This window comes from Cynara cardunculus (assembly GCF_001531365.2).
Source record: "Cynara cardunculus var. scolymus isolate 2C chromosome LG 2, CcrdV1, whole genome shotgun sequence".
Lineage (NCBI taxonomy): Eukaryota > Viridiplantae > Streptophyta > Magnoliopsida > Asterales > Asteraceae > Cynara > Cynara cardunculus.
The window spans coordinates 7,340,384-7,359,795 of NC_037529.1; the positions used below are offsets into that span (position 1 = coordinate 7,340,384).

A 19,412-nucleotide genomic window follows, 5' to 3' on the forward strand; every position below is an offset into this window, starting at 1 on the left:
TCGTTTATGTTCGTTTATGTTCGTTTAGGCATGTTCGTTTATGTTCGTTTATGTTTGTTTATGTTCGTTAAGACTGTTCGTTTATGTTCGTTCGTTTACGTTCGTTTAATTTGTTAACGAACGAACATAAACGAACACGAACACATCGTATTTCTAAACGAACGAACATAAACGAACACGAACACATCGTATTTCTAAACGAACGAACACGAACACAATTATTTTCGTTCGTTTACCGTTCGTGTTCGTTCGTTTGTTCGGTTAAGTTAAACGAACGAACACGAACAAGCCTCCGTTCGTGTTCGTTCGGTTCGTTTACAGCCCTAACCATGATGTTTGATATCTCAATTAATAACAATATTTTTAATAATTATGTTATAATTTTTTTTAAATAAATGTTAAAAGTTAAAATATCAAAAAAAATTATATGACTTCTAACAATTTCCCATTCTAAAGGAAATCTAAGATTTAACATCAATATAAAATATTTCAAACCTATAATTAGGGACAGATCGCTATTTCTAACATAAGAAATATGTTTTCGGATAACTAATTTCTTCTTGTGCCTTTAATTAGCACTCATCTCATCACGGTGTCACTAGTATCATTTCCCGAATAGGATCTTATGCACATGCCAATAAATAAAAGGATTTAGACTTAACGCCTAGTGAAATTCAAACAATTTACATCTTTAATAATAACGGTGTACTGAAAAGATGTTATTTGAATCACAATTTACAAAATGAAATGTATTTGATATAAAAATCAATATCCTATCCAAATCCACCATTTTCGTGGTGAAAACTCATTTATGAAAGACCCATTTATCATGAGAACAAACCACATATTCACTCAAAACGTGGATAATGTTTAATATTCAAATACTGAAAACGTGAATAAATCATTAATATCCAGAACACCTTAAAACATGGACAAAACCCAAAATATTAAAACCAATAAATTACGGATACAAACCATACCCAAAACAACACTGGAAAACATGTAATACATTATCCATAAATAACGTATTTCGCTAACGGGGTGAGACTTGTTTCCATCAAGTGGCGGAACACTGGGTAAGCTACATCAAGATGTGTTGACGAGTAAATTGCCCCCAACATACAAGCCTTGGTAATTACTCTATTTGGAGCTAAGATAGTAACATCAAAACTCCTTACTTAGTCAGTCCTCAAGTTATAAGATGAGAACAACAAAACTCCTCAGTTGCCTAAAATCAAAGGTTATAAAGCCAGAACATCAAACCTTCTCCTTTTTCCCAAACCCAAAGATATCAAGAAAAGAACCTCAAAACTTCTCTCTTCTCACAACCAAAAGGGTCCAAGCTGAGAACATCAAAAATACTCATATGAATAAACCTTATGACTCCAAGACGAGAACATTAAAACTCTTCACTGATCAAAACACGACTGACACATATATCTATGGATCCATTGCATTACAACCTAATTTACACGACTCTAAATGAACGACCAACATACTTAAAACTTGTAAACCTGAGATCCGATGCGAACAATCAGTCGAAGGAGCGAAGCTTAGAGCCTTAACTTTCGAATAACAACGCAATATATGCATATCATATCAAAAGCTCAACATAGATCAAATAAAACTGGACAAATGTCTCCACGAATCATCGGAGTCAAAATTGAGCCACTAAATCAACAATTCAATTTACTATTCAGTAACAGTCAGTATAAAACAATAAAATACAATCCCCCAAAGTTTATGCAGCTTATGTCTAGAAGATGTGAATATCTTTTATTATTGACTCAAAGAGTGGGGAAAATAGCAAAACACACCTTAACTTCAAAAAAGTATTTCCAAATAAGTAATGACACTCAAAATGTGACCAACAACTCAATCATATACATTTTTCGAATGATTTATAAAATCAAAATGCCAAAAGTGGGTTACATCAAATAATCATATATGAGGAATAAATCGTAAAAGAACATTCTTATGATTTATTTCTCAAAATATCCCAAATATATGCATTTTCAAGATTTATTAAACCAAAAGTATCATATATGCAAACTTCATCAAATAATCATCACATTTGATAAATATCAAGGTAAACACTTTAACACTCCAAAATATACATTTTTGGCGTGTACGAAGTTTTCACAAAACAACTTGAATTTATCAATGTATCCGGTAACCCTACTTTCCTGGATGCCAAGGGTTCAAATTTCATTAATAGTAAACATGTATATAAATATCATATACTTCCAAAGAAAAGCTTATATGAGATCAAATATTTAATTAGTATCCATTCAACAATATCCAAATCCAAGAAGGGTTGTAGGTTATGTAATCATACCCAATTTTGTTTCGATTTGGAACTGATATTGCTTTAAGGTCCAGAAGGTTAGCAGAGACAGAAACATAGTTGCTCACTTCTTGACAAGACAGACAAGACAGTTTCTGTTTTATGCCTCGTTAACTACAAGTGTGGTCTCTTCTAATTGGTTGGTTGAGGATTTAATAGTACTTATCCATCCGTAGATCCTTAATGAAAGTGGGCATTTGATATAATACGGACCGAGTTAAGGCCGGAGTAAGCCAGTGTTATCGTCCCTTGAATCTGCCAGAGAGATCCCATCAATATTGTTACCAATTTAGAGAGTTTTAAATTTTGATTTCTGATCTTGTACTTGTATTTGTCAAAAGAAAATTTCATAAAGTTTATTCTGTATAATTTGTATACGTATTTCTTGAAGAGAACATGAAGGTGATTCACATATACAGTATCATGGAATAACACCGTAAAAACTATATTACTTTGAACCTAAGAGATAAAAAAAAAAAAAATATATATATATATATATATATATATATATACATTTTTACAGATTTTAATTTATAAAAAAAACTAAAAAAAAGGCTATTTCAAAGGAGAATGATTGGTCAACCTAAATTCAAGTGAGGTGGTCTACATATCATATGTTGTTCACAAAAGAGCCTCAAACTAAGGCATGGAAATAGATCACCACCATCTCTTTATTTTCATTCTTTTTCCTCAATTTCAATAGCAACAACTCGACATAGAGTTGTGTACACATATGTTCCCGAGTTCGTAACGATGGCCAGGCCAGACGATTTGCAAACCGCCTCAGACGTCCCAAATGCTCAACGACTTCAGAACTTGTTGCACTTCAAAAGTGCCAAACCTCAAACCACCTCCCTGACGTTCCAACAGCTTTTGCAAAGTAATATTCATTCTTTTTCTTTTAGATTCAATCTTGTGCAAAAAAGAAAATGATGGAGAGAATACGGTTTCTAGAATTCTGATCAACTTCTTTTGCTGCTTTTTTTTTCGTAGTTGAAGACTCAAACTGGTCACAGAAACAGAGAAAGAACCAAGATCAAGCAGACGATGGGAACCACCATAACAAGAAGTCGGTGTTGGCAAAAGTAAAAGATAAGGCCAGAAAGTTGAAGTGTTCTTTGAGCGGGAAGAAGCATCATGACGAAAATGAGTCACGAGGTCCTTCCACCACTCCTCCATCGAGTGTTGGTCGAGAAGAAGAAGCCAAGTACCGGAGTGCACCAAGTAATGTATTCTCTTACGTTTCACTATCTTGTGGTTAAAAATGAGGATGTGAAATAAGACTGTTTATATGTTTGACGTCTTATTCCGCATTCCCATTTAACCATAAGAAGTCGGTGCTAGCACATACGACTGTTTACAGTTACGACAAAGTGTTTTCACCAAGTAGGTTAAAAGGGGAATGTGCAAGTATTTTAGTGTTTTCACCAAGCAATGTATTCTTATACTGAGGTACGATTGTTTACGATTAAAATGGGTATGTGTGTGTATTTCAGTGAACGGACCCAAGCTTGCACCCGATACCCACAAACAGGCATCAAGAGATCATCATCGAGAAGCTCCCGTAACAAGAATCCAGAATCATTACACAACAAGCAATGCTCGGGAACCATGCGCTCCGATCCAACAGGTGTCTAGGGTCCAATCGGATCAGGCGCTTGAGAAAAGCGAAGACGAGCGTGCGAACTCTAGTAGCACCAACGCCATAACGAAGGCACAATCCAATAATCAACCACCACCAGATACATCCGTTGTTGCTAGCGAAACCGATGCCAATAATCAAGTACCAACCACAGCGCATGTTTCCAAAGTACATGATTTGCCAGAAAGCGGTTCAAAATTCTCGGGCCTCAAAGTTTCGACTTCAAAGAGTGTTGCGAGCAAAGCTGACGAAAGTGTCAAAGAGGGGGAGGACATGAAGGACGAATCACATACATGGGATAAAGGGTTCTCGATGAAAGAATATTTGATGCACAAGTTTGAGCCCGGAGGAGATGAGCGTGAGCTTTCGCAAGTAATTACACAGACGATAAGCCCTAGGCGAGATAAGGTGAGAGAGGTCATGAGCTCGTCTCTGAAAAATGACGAGCCTTCTGAGTCAACAAGTAAACTGTCGAACTCTGAGGCAAATTCATCAATAGTTGCTAACGATACAAACTCGGACTTGAAGTCGAAACCAGCTTCTGAGAACTTAAACACCAAGACGGGGTCGAAAAATGTTTCTTTTAGTCCGAGGCATAGTTTAGGGATGTCAAATGCCTCTTCGAATCTAAACCAAACGTTTAAGTCGACCATTGCTTCCTATCAAAACCAGAACTTAGGATCGAGTCCGAACGATAACACGAGTTTAAACTCCTTGGCTACCTCATCCAGTCAAAACGCCAACAAAGGGTTGAACCAAACTTCGACCTGTGTTCACTCCCCTACCAAAACAAGCTCGTCGCCTTTGGGTCATGGCTCCAGTGCTAACGGGACTCGGGCTCCTGCCCAGACGAACTCTGATGCAACCCAGGTTCATAGCCATACTGACACTAAAGCAAAACAGGTTCCTATATCTAGTCCCAACCAGACTCAGGTTCCTAAGCATTCTGAAACCAACACAATTCGGGTTCCTATCTCTGTGGCTAACCAGACTTGAGTTCCAGCTTTCAGCTACAGTAATGAAGGTATTATCTGCCTGTTTCATAAGCTGCATATCGCCGTACTGCACAACCCAACAATCATGATGAATGCTGAGCATTCGGTTGTATTTTAGAGTTCATATTATTTAACAAGATTTTGGATGCAGCTATCGAAGAAGAAAATCATGGAAGGATTCTCCGATCTAACTGAAAAACTGTATAGCAGAACTCGGCCCGTGAGACACGGCAAAGAGGACGTTATCTAAATATAACTTCTTTTAACAATTTAAACAATTGTTTTGGATTTTTTTTGATTAATTGGATATCCAACCAGCTATGCGAGCCGACTAATCCAAAGCGGGTAGCCCGGAGTCACCGCATTTGAACCTCCATGGCTACAAGGGAATTTTTTATTCCTCGTTGGGTTCGAACCAGGAACCTCCAGACACTTTTGACCTTTGGAGCCCAAGCTTAAACCAATAGGGTTCCTCAAGATAAAGCTAATTATGTACCTTTTTTTTTTATTAATGCAAATGAAACTTATTGCAAGAGTTCAAATGATGCAGAAGATATGAAGATGCGTGTGTATTGTTCTTCTGATGTCTAATGATATCTGTTATGCAAAACCAAATTAAATGAACCCAAATATATGTAACACTAAGGTAGGATCTGAAGTAGGATGTACACAGAACTTGTCTCTACCGCAAAGGATAGAGAGACTGTTTCTGTAAAGAATCCCGGATAGCAAAACAAAATTAAAAAGGAACAGATAAAAAGTATAATGAATAAAATGGTGGCATTGATACATGGGATGTAATGATCTACCATCCAAGTATGCATGTGTAAGAAATAATTTAACGACTATAAAAAAACTAGTGGTCGGTTTAAATAAGAAGGTTAAATACCGTGAGAAGGTAAGAAGAGAAGTTCACATGTGAATCATTAATAAAGTTTCATTTGAAGATGTATATGTGAACCCATATGAATAATCTGTAATATCGATTCACATATGCATCTTCAAACAGATTTTGCCTGATTTTTTCAATGATTCACATATGAATCTTCTCTTCTTACCTCTGACGATATTTAACCTTCTTATTTGAACCTCCATTGAAAGACTAACCATATCCTGAAGCCCGCGAAATCCCTATTCATTTAATAAATCCTAAAAAAATCACATCCGAATGGATGGAAATTTTACGGCGAAAAATAAACACTAATGCAATTTTATAAAATTAGATATTGAGATTTCTTACATCAACCTCAAAAAAGATCAAAATTCGTTAGTTTTCTGAAACCTATGTTCTAAATTAAGGGAGGTACATTAATCATAGGCAACAAATTTGAATTAAGGAACATTCAGAACAAATGGAGACAATTTTAATGGTAGTAAATGATAGATAAATAATGCAATGTGACATAAAGTTGACCAAAAAGCCCAAAGGGTATAACTGGAATTAGCCATCCATGTAAGAAAGGTCCAGTTTCTGCAGGTAACTCAAAAGTAGCCATGAATTAAATACCAGGGCCAAATAAGAAGCTCTCCCACTTTATATACAGCTGGTATGCTTTTCCCCTTTCTCATTTGAAGTTCTTTTTAAACTCAAAAGTGGACTTGAGCTATTAATCAGAGAGTAGCGGCCGTCAGTTGACAAGTTTTCGGGCTGATGTTGGGCATAATCAGAAGTCAAACTCGCCTGTCGCCTGACAAAGAAAAGCACCATCAAGAAGTTGGAAAGCAATAAGATTCAACGAGTACCATTGCATGTGTTGCGGACCTTGCGGTTAAGAAGAGGATTGATTTGTTCCAAAATAACTCTACGGCAAAATGAACAGAACGAACCTTATTGAACAAAACATCTTTGTTGTTTATGTGCATAATGCCGTCCTTGAGAGTGCATTTCCACCTGCTCTTTGCACGAGTCACCTGCCAACCAGTTTTATTTTCATGATATATGATAACGAAAATAAATGAAAACCACATAAAACAACAAAAATTGTAGCACTCCATTTGTCCAAACAACAGAGTTCACATTTCAATTTCGGGTGTCCAAACAAAATGCTTTTCAAACGCCATAATTGGTAATAATCTGAACGACGGGTGGGGTTTTGATTACTACATTGTACTTTCAGTAGTAAGTGCCTACCTTCCAATTCTACCCTTAATAATGAGATTGAGAATTTTATTACTCCCTGTATTATTAAGGGTAAAATTGTCATTTAGTTAATTATTAAGACAAATGAATGTCTTATTTACCCGGCATAATTAAAGACTGGCTCAAATCAGTATCATCAATTCTATGCAACGACGGTAATTGAATAATTACCTAGAAAGAAAATGGACGAAGTATTTGCAAAACAAAGGACAAACTCTTTTTTGAGATGTTAGTAATTGTGATAAATGCATGTATTTTACCTTGTCAAACTGAGCCAGAACTAGGTGATGTGTACTTAGTTCTTCGCCTTGGTCCACATCATCCAGATCATCATCATCGTCATTTTCATTCAAAGGCTCTTCTTCATCATCGTCTATAACATCATTCTGGTTGACCATGGCAGGAGTTGGTGCTTGTAGCTCTTAATAGATGCATATAACAAGAAATACCAATTTCAAATTGAGAATAATCAACTAAGAGACTCGTATATCTATTTTAAAATAAATGAATTATTTACCTGGGGGTGCTGGTGTGTTCGCTACATTATAGTCTTCATTGACAACTCCTTGGTAGTTGTATATCTTCAAGTTCAAGATCACAAATATGAATTTGGCTAATTTTCACACACACACACAAAAATACTGGCAGAATCATATAATAGGGATAGATCAACTTCTTTATATACCAATCTACTTCGCTCTCCTAAAGAAAACTTTATACAGAAGATATAAATAATTAATTTTGGCTGGAACCCATCTCATGTGAATACCAAGATTTGTCCTCTGGTAGCAAGAGGAGATTGGTTCAACTCCTAAAGAAATCATTCTATAGGTCCATGTGTTCTATAACCTGAGTGACCTAACAAATAAGCAGCAAAGAACAAGATGTGTGGAGTATGTCTATGTCTCAATCAAGCTTGAAAATCAGGTATGGGAGTTGATGAACTGCAAATTTCCAGTAGCTCATGTTATGACTATAGACAGCAGAATAAAAGAAAACAACATCTAAAACAAAATCAGATTAGCCAAGACTTCACATTCAATGACATCATTCAATCAAGAAAGCACAGGCAGGCAAAAATATAGTCAAACAAGCCAAAGTGGCTTCGGGTACTTCAAAGCAGGTGTAGTTTTTTTCCCTTTCTAGTAGGTCAAACAGGGTAGGGGAGCAAGGAATACAATGGCTAAGCTATCCATGCACATACATTGGAACAGTTTCGTACAGACAAAATCTTCGAATGCACCATAGATTTTATAAATATGTATTAGAGTTTCCAAATATTTACTGCTTTAGCTATGGTTCACAGAAAAGGTCTGCAGCTTGCATTTGTGGTAAAGTAGTTTTGGAACAACAAAGCGAACTTCAGAAATTGGAGTACCCTTGTTCTAGCAAGCATTAATCCCCAAGGATGCCTCGCCTAAATCCAGAAAATATAACAAGTCCATTTCGAACATATTGACACCTTCAGATATGCGAAGGGACTACTTCTGGATTGAGTGTCATCAACTTAGGTTATGTTTATTCATCTAGCATCCTAGGGCCTTTAAGTTCTACTAAAAGTTTCCAATTCAGAAGTCTTCTATTATCTATCTTCCATGTTAAGAAATTGAATAGTTCATGATGCATCTAAAAAAGATCCTGTCTGTAGCAAAAGAATGATTCTAAGTTCCTAGAGCTTTCCATTACTGCATCAGATATTGAACCTCAATAACAAATGTGTAAGGCAATTGTAGAGAAAGACCAGTCTAAATCAAACTAAAGCATACCTTTTATGTTCCAAGAAAATGTACAGAAGATATAAATCTAAAACACATTAGACAAGCTAACAGTGAAAAACTAAACAAAAGTATGCATGAATCCAGGATGCACCCACAATGATAAAACTACAGTGATTCTGCCCAAGAACCTCAATACTAGATTACATCCTGATTGTTGTACGCCATGTAAAAAAATTTATATCAAACATCCCTTTCAGGTCGTACATAGTGGCTTTTACACTAATCAGACTGCAATAGATTGGTACCATGAAAATTCTGTTTCCCTTTTCTTAAAGCATGGCCCAAACTCACACCAAAAACATTTCAGCTTGGCATGCCTCAAATTGAAGAAGCACATAGAAAAGAATAGAAGCAAAGTGTGCAACTATTACAGTCAATGTGCATGGCGTAATAGGGACCAATATGGCAGACAACACATCTCAATAACTGATTGTACTAACTGTAGGTTGGAATAGCAGTGATATTAACGCAGATATAAGTTCAAGACTTGTTCCTGATAAACAAGCATATGCTCACATTTGGTGTAGAAACTGCATCATCATAGGGATCAGGAATAGGTCCATCCAATTGAGGAATTTGAGATAACTTAAGTCCGTGCCCTAGCTTTTTGTTACCAGCAATGACAATTCCAAGTTGAGAACGACTTCCTTGACCAACCTGAGAAATAATCATATGATTGTAAGGATTTTTATCATACAAGGAATATACAAATGATAAGATAATAAACAGAAAAAACGAATGAATCCTGAGAATATGTACTCAATCATCTTTCTTGAAAGTCTTCAACCATCTTTCTTGACATTAACCCCTAATCTTATTAATTACTATGAAAAGTAATTTTTAATGCGTTCTTAGAATCGATCAGCTCCACTTGTTAATAAATATTTGCAATTGCCAACATGAGATTGGTTTTAATTTTCAGAAGATGAAAATCTGGTGTGGTAGTACAGAGACAACATGTCACATTTAACTAATAAATGAACCAGATTGTTTGGCAACGAACTTAACTCAGGCCAACATGTCATTCAGCCTTTCTAAAAGTATGAAGATGGTGATACTTGAACACAAAGTCTATTTGGGATATAAAAACTGAAAGGAAAGCTAAAGCTGAAGGCGGAGTAAAAACCCTCATCACTCCGAAGACTCAAAGAAGGAATAAACAAATGGGAAATATTGACAAGCAATTCTGTAAAACTGAGAATATGCAAACATCTAATCATACTATAATCTTCCTTCAAGCAAGGCAGTTCACATTGTATATTGGGTTACCCTGCCAGCTAGAGATGCACAAGGCAGGGACTTCTTTGGACCTGGGCCCAGGCCTTCCAAACCCATTTTTAGTGAGCAAAAACTGTCCCGGGCTTACATAGGCCCAGGCCGGGTCAGACTTTGGGGTTAAAAAAGGGACCGCTGGGGCTTTTTCAGGCCATGCTTTTCCGGATCAAGCCTTCCCCCAAAAGTTCGGCCTGATCAGGCTTCGGGCTCACTAGGCCCGGGCTTCAAGCTTGGGCTTTTTTGTGCATCTCTAGTGCCAACTATCACCTGTTAGTGCCAGAGAAGATGGTGTTCAGCTTCTTCCCCCTTAACAACGAAATCGCAAGATCCTTGGAGTTGGCAGGAAACATCAATGGAGAAAGGCAACATGATGCAATAGATTAGATCTCTCCTTGAACGGATTAATAATATGGTCGGACATGTGGAGCGAAATACAGATCCTAGCATTCTAATAGGATACTTATAGATTGAAACCTCATGGAAAGTATGGAATCTTGATCGTGGAAATGTTGGAAATATCATTATACTCGTTGATAATCATCAACTTCTACATTTCAATTCATTGAAGATGTTGATCGGATCAGATTTTCAAGACTTAACCATTCATTGCAGAACGTTCATAGACAAGACTCACACTACCTTTCCCACTCTAAAGGAAGAAAAACAAATGCGTTAATGTCTTGCATATGGAAAACATCAGAGTCAAAGAAGATGACGTTCATGTCCTAAAAGCCTCAACCCCCAGTCCACCAAGAAAAAAATCATAATCTTATGCTCATAGGCTTAGTCAGAGTTGCCTTCATACGCTTTTAGCTTTCCTTCCACCTTTCTGTTAGTACCAAAACCCTAATCAACTTTAACACAAGGTAAAAATGATAGAATGTTTCAACTAAGAAAACTGAAAAAATCCAATCTCACCCCAGCAACATCTTGTAAGGTGTAATTCATATATTTTCTTAGTCACGCTAATGTATACAGATTAAAACCATAAATGACATCCTCATGTAGGTAGAGAAGAAATCATCATCATGATCAAAGTCAAGTTACTTAAATCATGATTTCGCATAAAAAGGAAAGATATTTTCACTTCCACTGTCAAGACTCAAGAAGATGAAAGTTGCAACAAGTGTAAAACTGAGGCATTGATCGTAAGATTCCTACAAACCTTAATATAGAAATATGACAAACTCCAATATGAAAATGCTAGCAAAAGGTAAGGCACAAATACACAGACAAGAAAGAAAAAAAAGAACATGTCCTGTATACATTAATTGCTAAAGTTTTCCTTTGTTTTTGTTTTCCTTTCTCATCTGTTATTTGTGTTCAGTCAGCACATAATAGTTCGTCTAAGCTAATGGTGCAATTTCAGTATGGGCAGTGCTTAAGGCACCACCAATGGTGGTCCAAGCTGTTGGTATATTTTCTAGGATTTTGATTGATTGGTTGGCCCTCAATATTCAGCTTCATTTTCAGTTTTACTCACATTTCTTCTCTACCAATGAAAGGGTGCATGTGCCCTCTCTGATATGATCCATGAAGATGTAGAAGCAATTTTGGAAAAGAGAATTTCAAGTGAAGAAATACATCATTTTAATTGCAACAATGGATTCACATTATTTTCCTAGTTGAAAGTATTGGCTGACCACAAAATTGATATACTTAAACAGTAAGGTATTCTGCATGGGGTTTAATAGCAGCTTGTTTAGGGTGCCTCTGCTTGTGCACAATACAAGTAAGGTTCCAATGATATGCCTTGCTCATAAATTTTGAGATTGCGGTGCCGGAAACTCAAAACTTGTTGTGATGGAGATTAAAGGTGTAAGAATTAAAATCAAAACGAGGTGTCAAACTGTCAAATGTTCTTAGAACATACTAGTAGGCTTTCGTCTTGACAAATGACCACAGTTAAACCAAAGGTGTTGAAGCTAATGATCTGAGATGATCATGACAACCATGAACCATATCCATAGCAAATAAGATCCTTTACCTCATTAGGGAATAAGAGTTTTGAATAATCACTTCAAAGATTAAAAGTATGGTGCCTGCATGTGTGCACACAAGACACCCCGGGGGGGAGAGAGAGTTGACCATGTCATTACATATATACACACACTCCTATTTCTATGTATGCTTTAACTATTTTATAAGTTTCTACTGATAGCCTCTCTGCTATTACACACTTAGATCGAAGGAAAAATCTTCTCCTGCAAGTATAAATGAAATGAAGAGGATGTAGTATTTTCAATTTTTCATGATATAAAAAACTGAACCAGCATGAATATTTGCATCAACTCTTATCATACACTTCAATGCCAAAAGAACCACAAAAAGCTATTGTATAACATAACATAGAACGTCAGCGGGCTAAACATATGACCAAATGGTAAACATATGACCAAATGGTAACATTTAAAAGAGATAAGCACCAAGAAGCTGCACCTCAGACTTGTCAGCAAACACGTCTCCAGCTCCATCTTGCTGTGGAATATATCCACCTGGACGATATTGTGAAGAAAAATCGTCCCTCTTCCGCTTCCCAGTAGATGCTTGGAAGAAATCCTAGAATTAAAATTAAAATCAATAAGATCAGAGATATGGAACGTTAAGTTCGGCATACAAGGGTTGCTTAAAAAATGGAATATATCAATAATTTCTCCATTGGAGTAAAAATACAGGTGTTGTAAGTTAATGCATAAGAGACATCACACATACCGCAAAAGGCTAGGATATGTAACTAACGCACTTGAATGCCTCTGTTTTTCATAGTGTGTCAACCAAAAGCTATATCTAAAGCATAGTTATTATGCCAAAACACCAAATCCCACTTCTGGATGGGATATACTGGGTTTGTTGGGTTTTGTAATTGGAAAAGAATACTTTATATATCGAACCACAAAAAAAAAAAACAATTGTTCATGGCATGTTAGCAGTCCAATGCGAGGTTACTCTCTGTGGGAAGGGTTTGGCAAAATCTTGATAGCACTTTCAAACCAACAACTAGGAAATTAAAAAGGTATCTCCCCAAGTGTCACCAGGCCCCAATTGGGGGTCAAAGGGATGATTTAGGCAGAATTACAAGATAGGAAGGCCAAAGGTTTGTGCTTTAAATGCAACGACAAGTTCACTCCAAGGCACCATGACTCCTCAAATGTCTTAGGATCTTCTTAGTAGTTGGTGAGGAAGACTAAGAAACCGATTTTATTAGTAGTTTTTGGACTTCATAATTGGAAAATAATACTTTCTTTATATATTGAACCACAAAAAATTTCGTTCATGCATGTCAACAGTCCAATGCGAGGTTACTCTCTGTGGGAAGGGTTTGGCAAAATCTTGTAGCATTTTCAAACCAGCAACTAAGAAATTAAAAAGGTATCTCCCCAAGTGTCACCAGGCCCCAATTGAGGGTCAAAGGGATGATTTAGGCAGAATTACAAGATAGGAAGGCCAAAGGTTTGTGCTTTGAATGCAACGACAAGTTCGCTCCAAGGCACCATGACTCCTCTCATGTTTTAGGATCCTCTTAGTAGTTGGTGACGAAGACTAAGAAACCTATTTTATTAGTAGTTGTTGGGTTTCATAATTGGAAATGAATACTTTCTTTATATATTGAACCACAAAAAATTTCGTTCATGCCATGTTAGAAGTCCGATGCGAGGTTACTCTCTGTGGGAAGGGTTTGGCAAAATCTTGATAGCATTTTCAAACCAGCAAGGCAGCAACTAAGAAATTTAAAAAGGCATCTACCCAAGTGTGACCAGGCCTTAGTCGGGGGTCAAGGGATGATTTAGGCATGGTTACAAGATAGGAAGGCCAAGGGTTTGTACTTTAAATGCAACGACAAGTTCGCTCCAAGGCACCATGACTCTTCTCATGTCTTAGGATCCTCTTAGTAGTTGGTGAGGAAGACTAAGAAACCGATTTTATTAGTAGTTGTTGGGTTTCATAATTGAAAAAGAATACTTTCTTTATATACACAAAAAAAATCGTTCATGTCATGTCAGCAATCCAATGCGAGATTACTCTCTATGGGAAGGGTTTGGCAAAATCTTGATAGCATTTTCAAACCAGCAACTAAGAAATTAAAAAGGTATCTCCCCAAGTGTCACCAGGCCCCAATTGAGAGTCAAAGGGATGATTTTGGCAGAATTACAAGATAGGAAGGCTAAAAGTTTGTGCTTTAAATGCAACGACAAGTTCGCTCCAAGGCACCATGACTCCTCTCATGTCTTAGGACCCTCTTAGTAGTTGGTGAGGAAGACTAAGAAAACGATTTTATTAGTAGTTATTGGGTTTCATACATGGAAAAGAATACTTTCTTTATATATCGAACCACAAAAAATTTCGTTCATGTCAGCAGTCCTTGCGAGGTTACTCTTTGTGGGAAGGGTTTGGCAAAATCTTGATAGCATTTTCAAACCAACAACTAAAAAATTAAAAAGGTATCTCCCCAAGTGTCACCAGGCCCCAATTACAAGATAGGAAGGCCAAAGGTTTGTGCTTTAAATGCAACGACAAGTTCGCTCCAAGGCACCATGACTCCTCTCATGTCTTAGGATCCTCTTAGTAGTTGGTAAGGAAGACTAAGAAACCTATTTTATTAGTAGTTGTTGGGTTTCATAATTGGAAAAGAATACTTTCTTTATATATCGAACCACAAAATTTCGTTCATGCCATGTCAGCAGTCCAATGCGAGGTTACTCCCTGTGGGAAGGGTTTGGCAAAATCTTGATAGCATTTTCAAACCCGCAACTAAGAAATTAAAAAGGTATCTCCCCAAGTGTCACCAGGCCCTAGTCGGGGTTCAAAGGGATGATTTAGGCAGAATTACAAGATAGGAAGGCCAACGGTTTGTGCTTTAAATGCAACAACAAGTTCGCTCCAAGGCACCATGACTCCTCTCATGTCTTAGGATCCTCTTAGTAGTTGGTTAGGAAGACTAAGAAACCCATTTTATTTGTATTTATTGGGTTTCATAATTGGAAAAGAATACTTCCTTTATATATAGAACCACAAAAAAATTTGTTCATGCCATGTCAGCAGTCCAATGCGAGGTTACTCTCTGTGGGAAAGGTTTGGCAAAATCTTGATAGCATTTTCAAACCAGCAACTAAGAAATTAAAAAGGTATCTCTCCGAGTGTCACCAGGCCCCAGTCGGGGGTCAAAGAGATGATTTAGGCAGAATTACAAGATAGGATGGCCAAAGATTTGTGCTTTAAATGCAACGACAAGTTCGCTCCAAGGCACCATGACTCCTCTCATGTCTTAGGATCCTCTTAGTAGCTGGTGAGGAAGACTAAGAAACCGTTTTTATTAGTGTGGAGCCAGAAGAGGAGGAACCCAGGCTGTTGAAGACAAAAGGCACTAACAAGTTGTAAACTTCCACCTTTAGGGCAAGGTGGCTTTTTTGTGAGTGTTGGGGGGAGGAGGGTAGTATAGGCCCGGACGTGGGTCTCGGCTGATTCAAAAGTATATTTAGGGTAGATCAGCAAATTAGGTAATTATATTATTTCCGTAATTAAGCAACTCTATACGTAGGAACTACAAGAGATTGATCATTACGTTAGTTTTCAACTTTTCATCCCAGAAAGTTTGAATCAAATTAGGCATCCTTGCAAGAGGCGGTTGCCTCTCAATAGCAGGCAGGTTTTGTGTTTTCATTAATGTTCTCTTTGTTTTTAGTCAAAATTACATTGGTTCTTAACAAATTCCTTGGTTATTTAAAGGTAGACGAGTGTATTTTTACCTGGAGTAATTCATAACATATTTAACTTTGGTGGCCTAAGACATACTACATGTGCGATCGGCAAATATTAGATGGAAGTCCCAATGGCTGAGAGCCTCGGAGCTATAATGGAGAGGTCCTTTCTTGTCTAGTGGCAATCAAAAGCTACAAATATCACCTCCTGGATGGAAATCATGGATTTTGAAGAGAGGGGGGGAGCACTTCGTTAGCTGGTTTACGGGAAATGAGATGGATCCAACCAAGGCTATGGGCCTAAATGGCGCTCCGTATCTTAATTCAGCAAGGACATCTCTAATCTAACTTGTGCTTTGGTTACTCTAATCCTAAAGGTAAAAGATGTTAAACTCATATCTCAATTCTTTCTTTAAGTTTATGGAACATGACATATAAACTAATCTGGAATTACTAGCTAATGAAGATGAGACCTAGAGAAATGGAAGGAAATGAACTGAATGAATCTACCATTACAAGTTACTCATTCATCATCTCTAGTCCTGCTTTTGTTTCTAAGGTAGTGGAAGAAGAGAAATCTTCGTTCTCCTTGCTACATTCCCAAACCCAAGGTATCTAATAGGCCTAACATATATGGTAACAAAACAAAGGCATATTAAGGAGCAGTTTTTAAGGTCAGGATTCCCTCGTGATCATAGGCATGTAGAGCAGTGAGACCAATCTATAGGTACATGCAGATCGGAGCTCAATATAGTTGCAAAAATCCTTTTTATAAGATTGAAACGTAGTGTGTTTTATCTTGAATGGAATGAACATCAAGAGTCCACAAGGAGCACAAAATCGATCTAGAGCCTAGATAACAAATTCATTCAACCCAAACTTGACCCCCATGGTCGCAAGATCATATAAAAATAAGAGTCTTGAAGTCGAATTCAACTTTTAACCGAATGAATTTTGTGGCATATGCTTTGAAGCATTAGTTCTTTTAGACATGTACAGATTGCTGGAAAGAACATGGATCAAGCTCAACTGAAGTTCATTTACTTGTATTACGCAATGAGAATTTCTTGGATATGCAACTATAGAGAGAAATGTTAATAGTTATATGGAAAAATAACTCACCACGTGTCACCCATTTTTCTAAGGTGGGGTATATAGTTGAAACTCATGTGAACTGAAGCTCCAACGTTTTTCACGAAAAATTGTTGAAGGGGAAAGAAATATTTTAAAAAATAACAAGACAATAAACAAGCAAAGGTAACTAGAAGTTACCATAATGTAACAAATCTGAACAGCATACATATTTTCATCCAAGCCAACTAGAACCAAACACAAGACGCTTGATCCTTGTTTCCAAAAGTCTCATTGTAATTTATAATTAAGGAAGGGGTTGTGCTGAAGATTGTAAAAGACCATGGCAAGGTGAAAAAAGAACTTCAGCGCAGCTAAACTTTGCCATATGATATTCAATAATAATAGTATCACTATGGTAACCTGAGTAGTGGGTTGACCGGCGACTCCTCTTTCGACCTCTTCACGCCCTTCCACATAAGCTGGAAGAAAAAATAGCTAATAATAGTAAATGATCATCATTGTATTACAGCAATAAAAATACTAGTTGTAGACTGTATAGGGGATGAATACATACATATCAGTTTCAGCCATCAATATGAAACTTACCAACATTAACATCAAGAGGGGGCCTTTGGTTTAACCAAGGAGAAGGTGGTTGCTGTACAAAGAAATCACAAATATTATTAATGAAGTCTATAACTGGGTTTTGCATTGAACTGGGTATTTGGATATATAAAGTACCCTTTCGACTCTTCTGAAAACAATGTGAAGAATCGTGTGAATAAAGAATTAACATCAGTGGAATTGAATCACTTGGACGAAAATATCATTAAATCATTAAAAATTTATTGGGCAAAAAAGATGTGCATACCATGTATGGACTAGGTCTCCCAGCTCTGCTTTCCGAAGCTCCATCCTCGTTCACAGGAGGATAATCATTTGGGGTAATGGGAGTGCCCCCAGTCGGTATGTTGTAGGAACTATCCACCGTCCCTGGTAAAGGTGTTGGGGCTGTTCCTGGTAATGGTGTTTGAGCAGGCAAAGGTGTTTGCATTGGAGTCTGTAATGGTGTCGGCACACAAACAATACTACTTAAAGAAACAAATGATGAAGGCATAAACAATAACTCAAATAACTGCTCTACAAATGTATCAACCTGCCTGCCTCACTCCCAAATGCAGAATCACATTAGGCTCCCTTTATATCCACAATGTAATTCTCTTCCCAAAACGAAATCACGCAAATACTAGGCTCGCTATGATATTAACACAAAAATCCCTCACATAACATGTGTATCTATGTACTCATATAGTTGTGGGAAAACTTGAATACATTAAATGTATCCAATTTTAAGATGGCATGATTTTCTCGGAGTGAGGTAGTATTAGACAGTTGAAAGGGCACCCACTTACAGGGAAGTTAACATAAGCATCCAATCAAACCTATAATTTACCACAGACAACTCACCGGAGGAAAAAGTAAATCAGCAGTAGGCGTTTCGTACTCTTCAGGTCCTTCATAGGGTACATTAAGATCATGAACAGGGTTTGTCGGAGCCCCAGGAGCCGCCAACTTCGAAGCAGATCTGTCAATTGGGCCAAATATAGCCCCAGCTTGCATCATCTTCAACTCCCATAACTATAACATAACCCAATCCCCAGAAAGCACAAGATTAATCGCAAATTAGATCCAAATTACAAGCATAACTAAAATCCAACTCGCACAAAAACCAGTACACTGAATCAAAACTGAAAAAAAATAAAATAAATCAGCCATGATTAGCTCAAAACAAAAACAAAAAAAAAATCGAAAATCACTCACTCCTTGAAGTTCGTTAAGGACTCCTTCGCCGGGGCCACCGCTGTTGATAAACTCTTCTCTGATTTTGCTGATAACGTCCTCGATGACTTGGACATAGACAGTGCTGGTGGTGGAACTTGCCATTTCGCCGATCCCACAGGGCGTAGGTACGATGTTAGATTTGAGAGTAGAAATTGGGGAAGGTTTTAGGGCTTGGAGGCGAGAGGGATTAGATTGGGTGCGGAACAGAAAAAGGGTATAAAGAGGGGAATATAAATAGGTTTGCATCCGTTTATTATATGCGCGTGGTGGTCTACGTGTCTTCCTTTACCCACTCCTATTTCTCTCCACCACATTTCCAAATATCAAACTTTTAAAGAGTAAATTACCGTTTTTAGTCCCTATGGTTTCTAGAAATTTTTATTTTCGTCTTTATGTTACTTAAATTATGACTTTCATTTTTATCTATACTATATTATAAAGCATTTGACTAAAACTCTTAAAAACTCTTAAACTCTTAAACTCTTAAGACTCTTAAACCCGTTCATCCCTAAACAATTTCATCCCTATCCGATTTCATCCCATAACTGAATTCGTGTAACTAACTGCAGATAAACACAATCAAATACAGGATAAACATCTCATTTTAAATATAAAAAATCTAA

At 37.1% G+C, this 19,412-nt stretch overlaps 2 protein-coding genes across 2 annotated transcripts; one reads left to right on the plus strand and one right to left on the minus strand.

Moving 5' to 3' along the window:
• Positions 1-3,100: 3,100 nt before the first annotated feature.
• Positions 3,101-5,116, plus strand: LOC112505681 (lisH domain-containing protein C1711.05-like). The gene is made up of 3 exons (XM_025109585.1): positions 3,101-3,227; positions 3,332-3,571; positions 3,844-5,116. Exons 1-3 carry the CDS (start codon positions 3,101-3,103, stop codon positions 4,983-4,985), a joined length of 1,509 nt encoding a protein of 502 aa, XP_024965353.1. The 3' UTR covers positions 4,986-5,116.
• A 1,184-nt stretch (positions 5,117-6,300) lies between these two features.
• Positions 6,301-18,988, minus strand: LOC112506414 (transcription initiation factor IIA large subunit-like). Its single transcript, XM_025110429.1, has 11 exons — positions 18,769-18,988; positions 18,415-18,585; positions 17,819-18,007; positions 17,554-17,605; positions 17,368-17,426; positions 12,617-12,736; positions 9,419-9,559; positions 7,642-7,705; positions 7,385-7,545; positions 6,812-6,895; positions 6,301-6,672 (listed from the first exon to the last, which is right to left on the minus strand). The coding sequence occupies exons 1-11, from the start codon at positions 18,889-18,891 to the stop codon at positions 6,649-6,651; spliced, it is 1,188 nt and encodes a 395-aa protein (XP_024966197.1). The 5' UTR covers positions 18,892-18,988; the 3' UTR covers positions 6,301-6,648.
• Between the last annotated feature and the right edge of the window lie 424 nt (positions 18,989-19,412).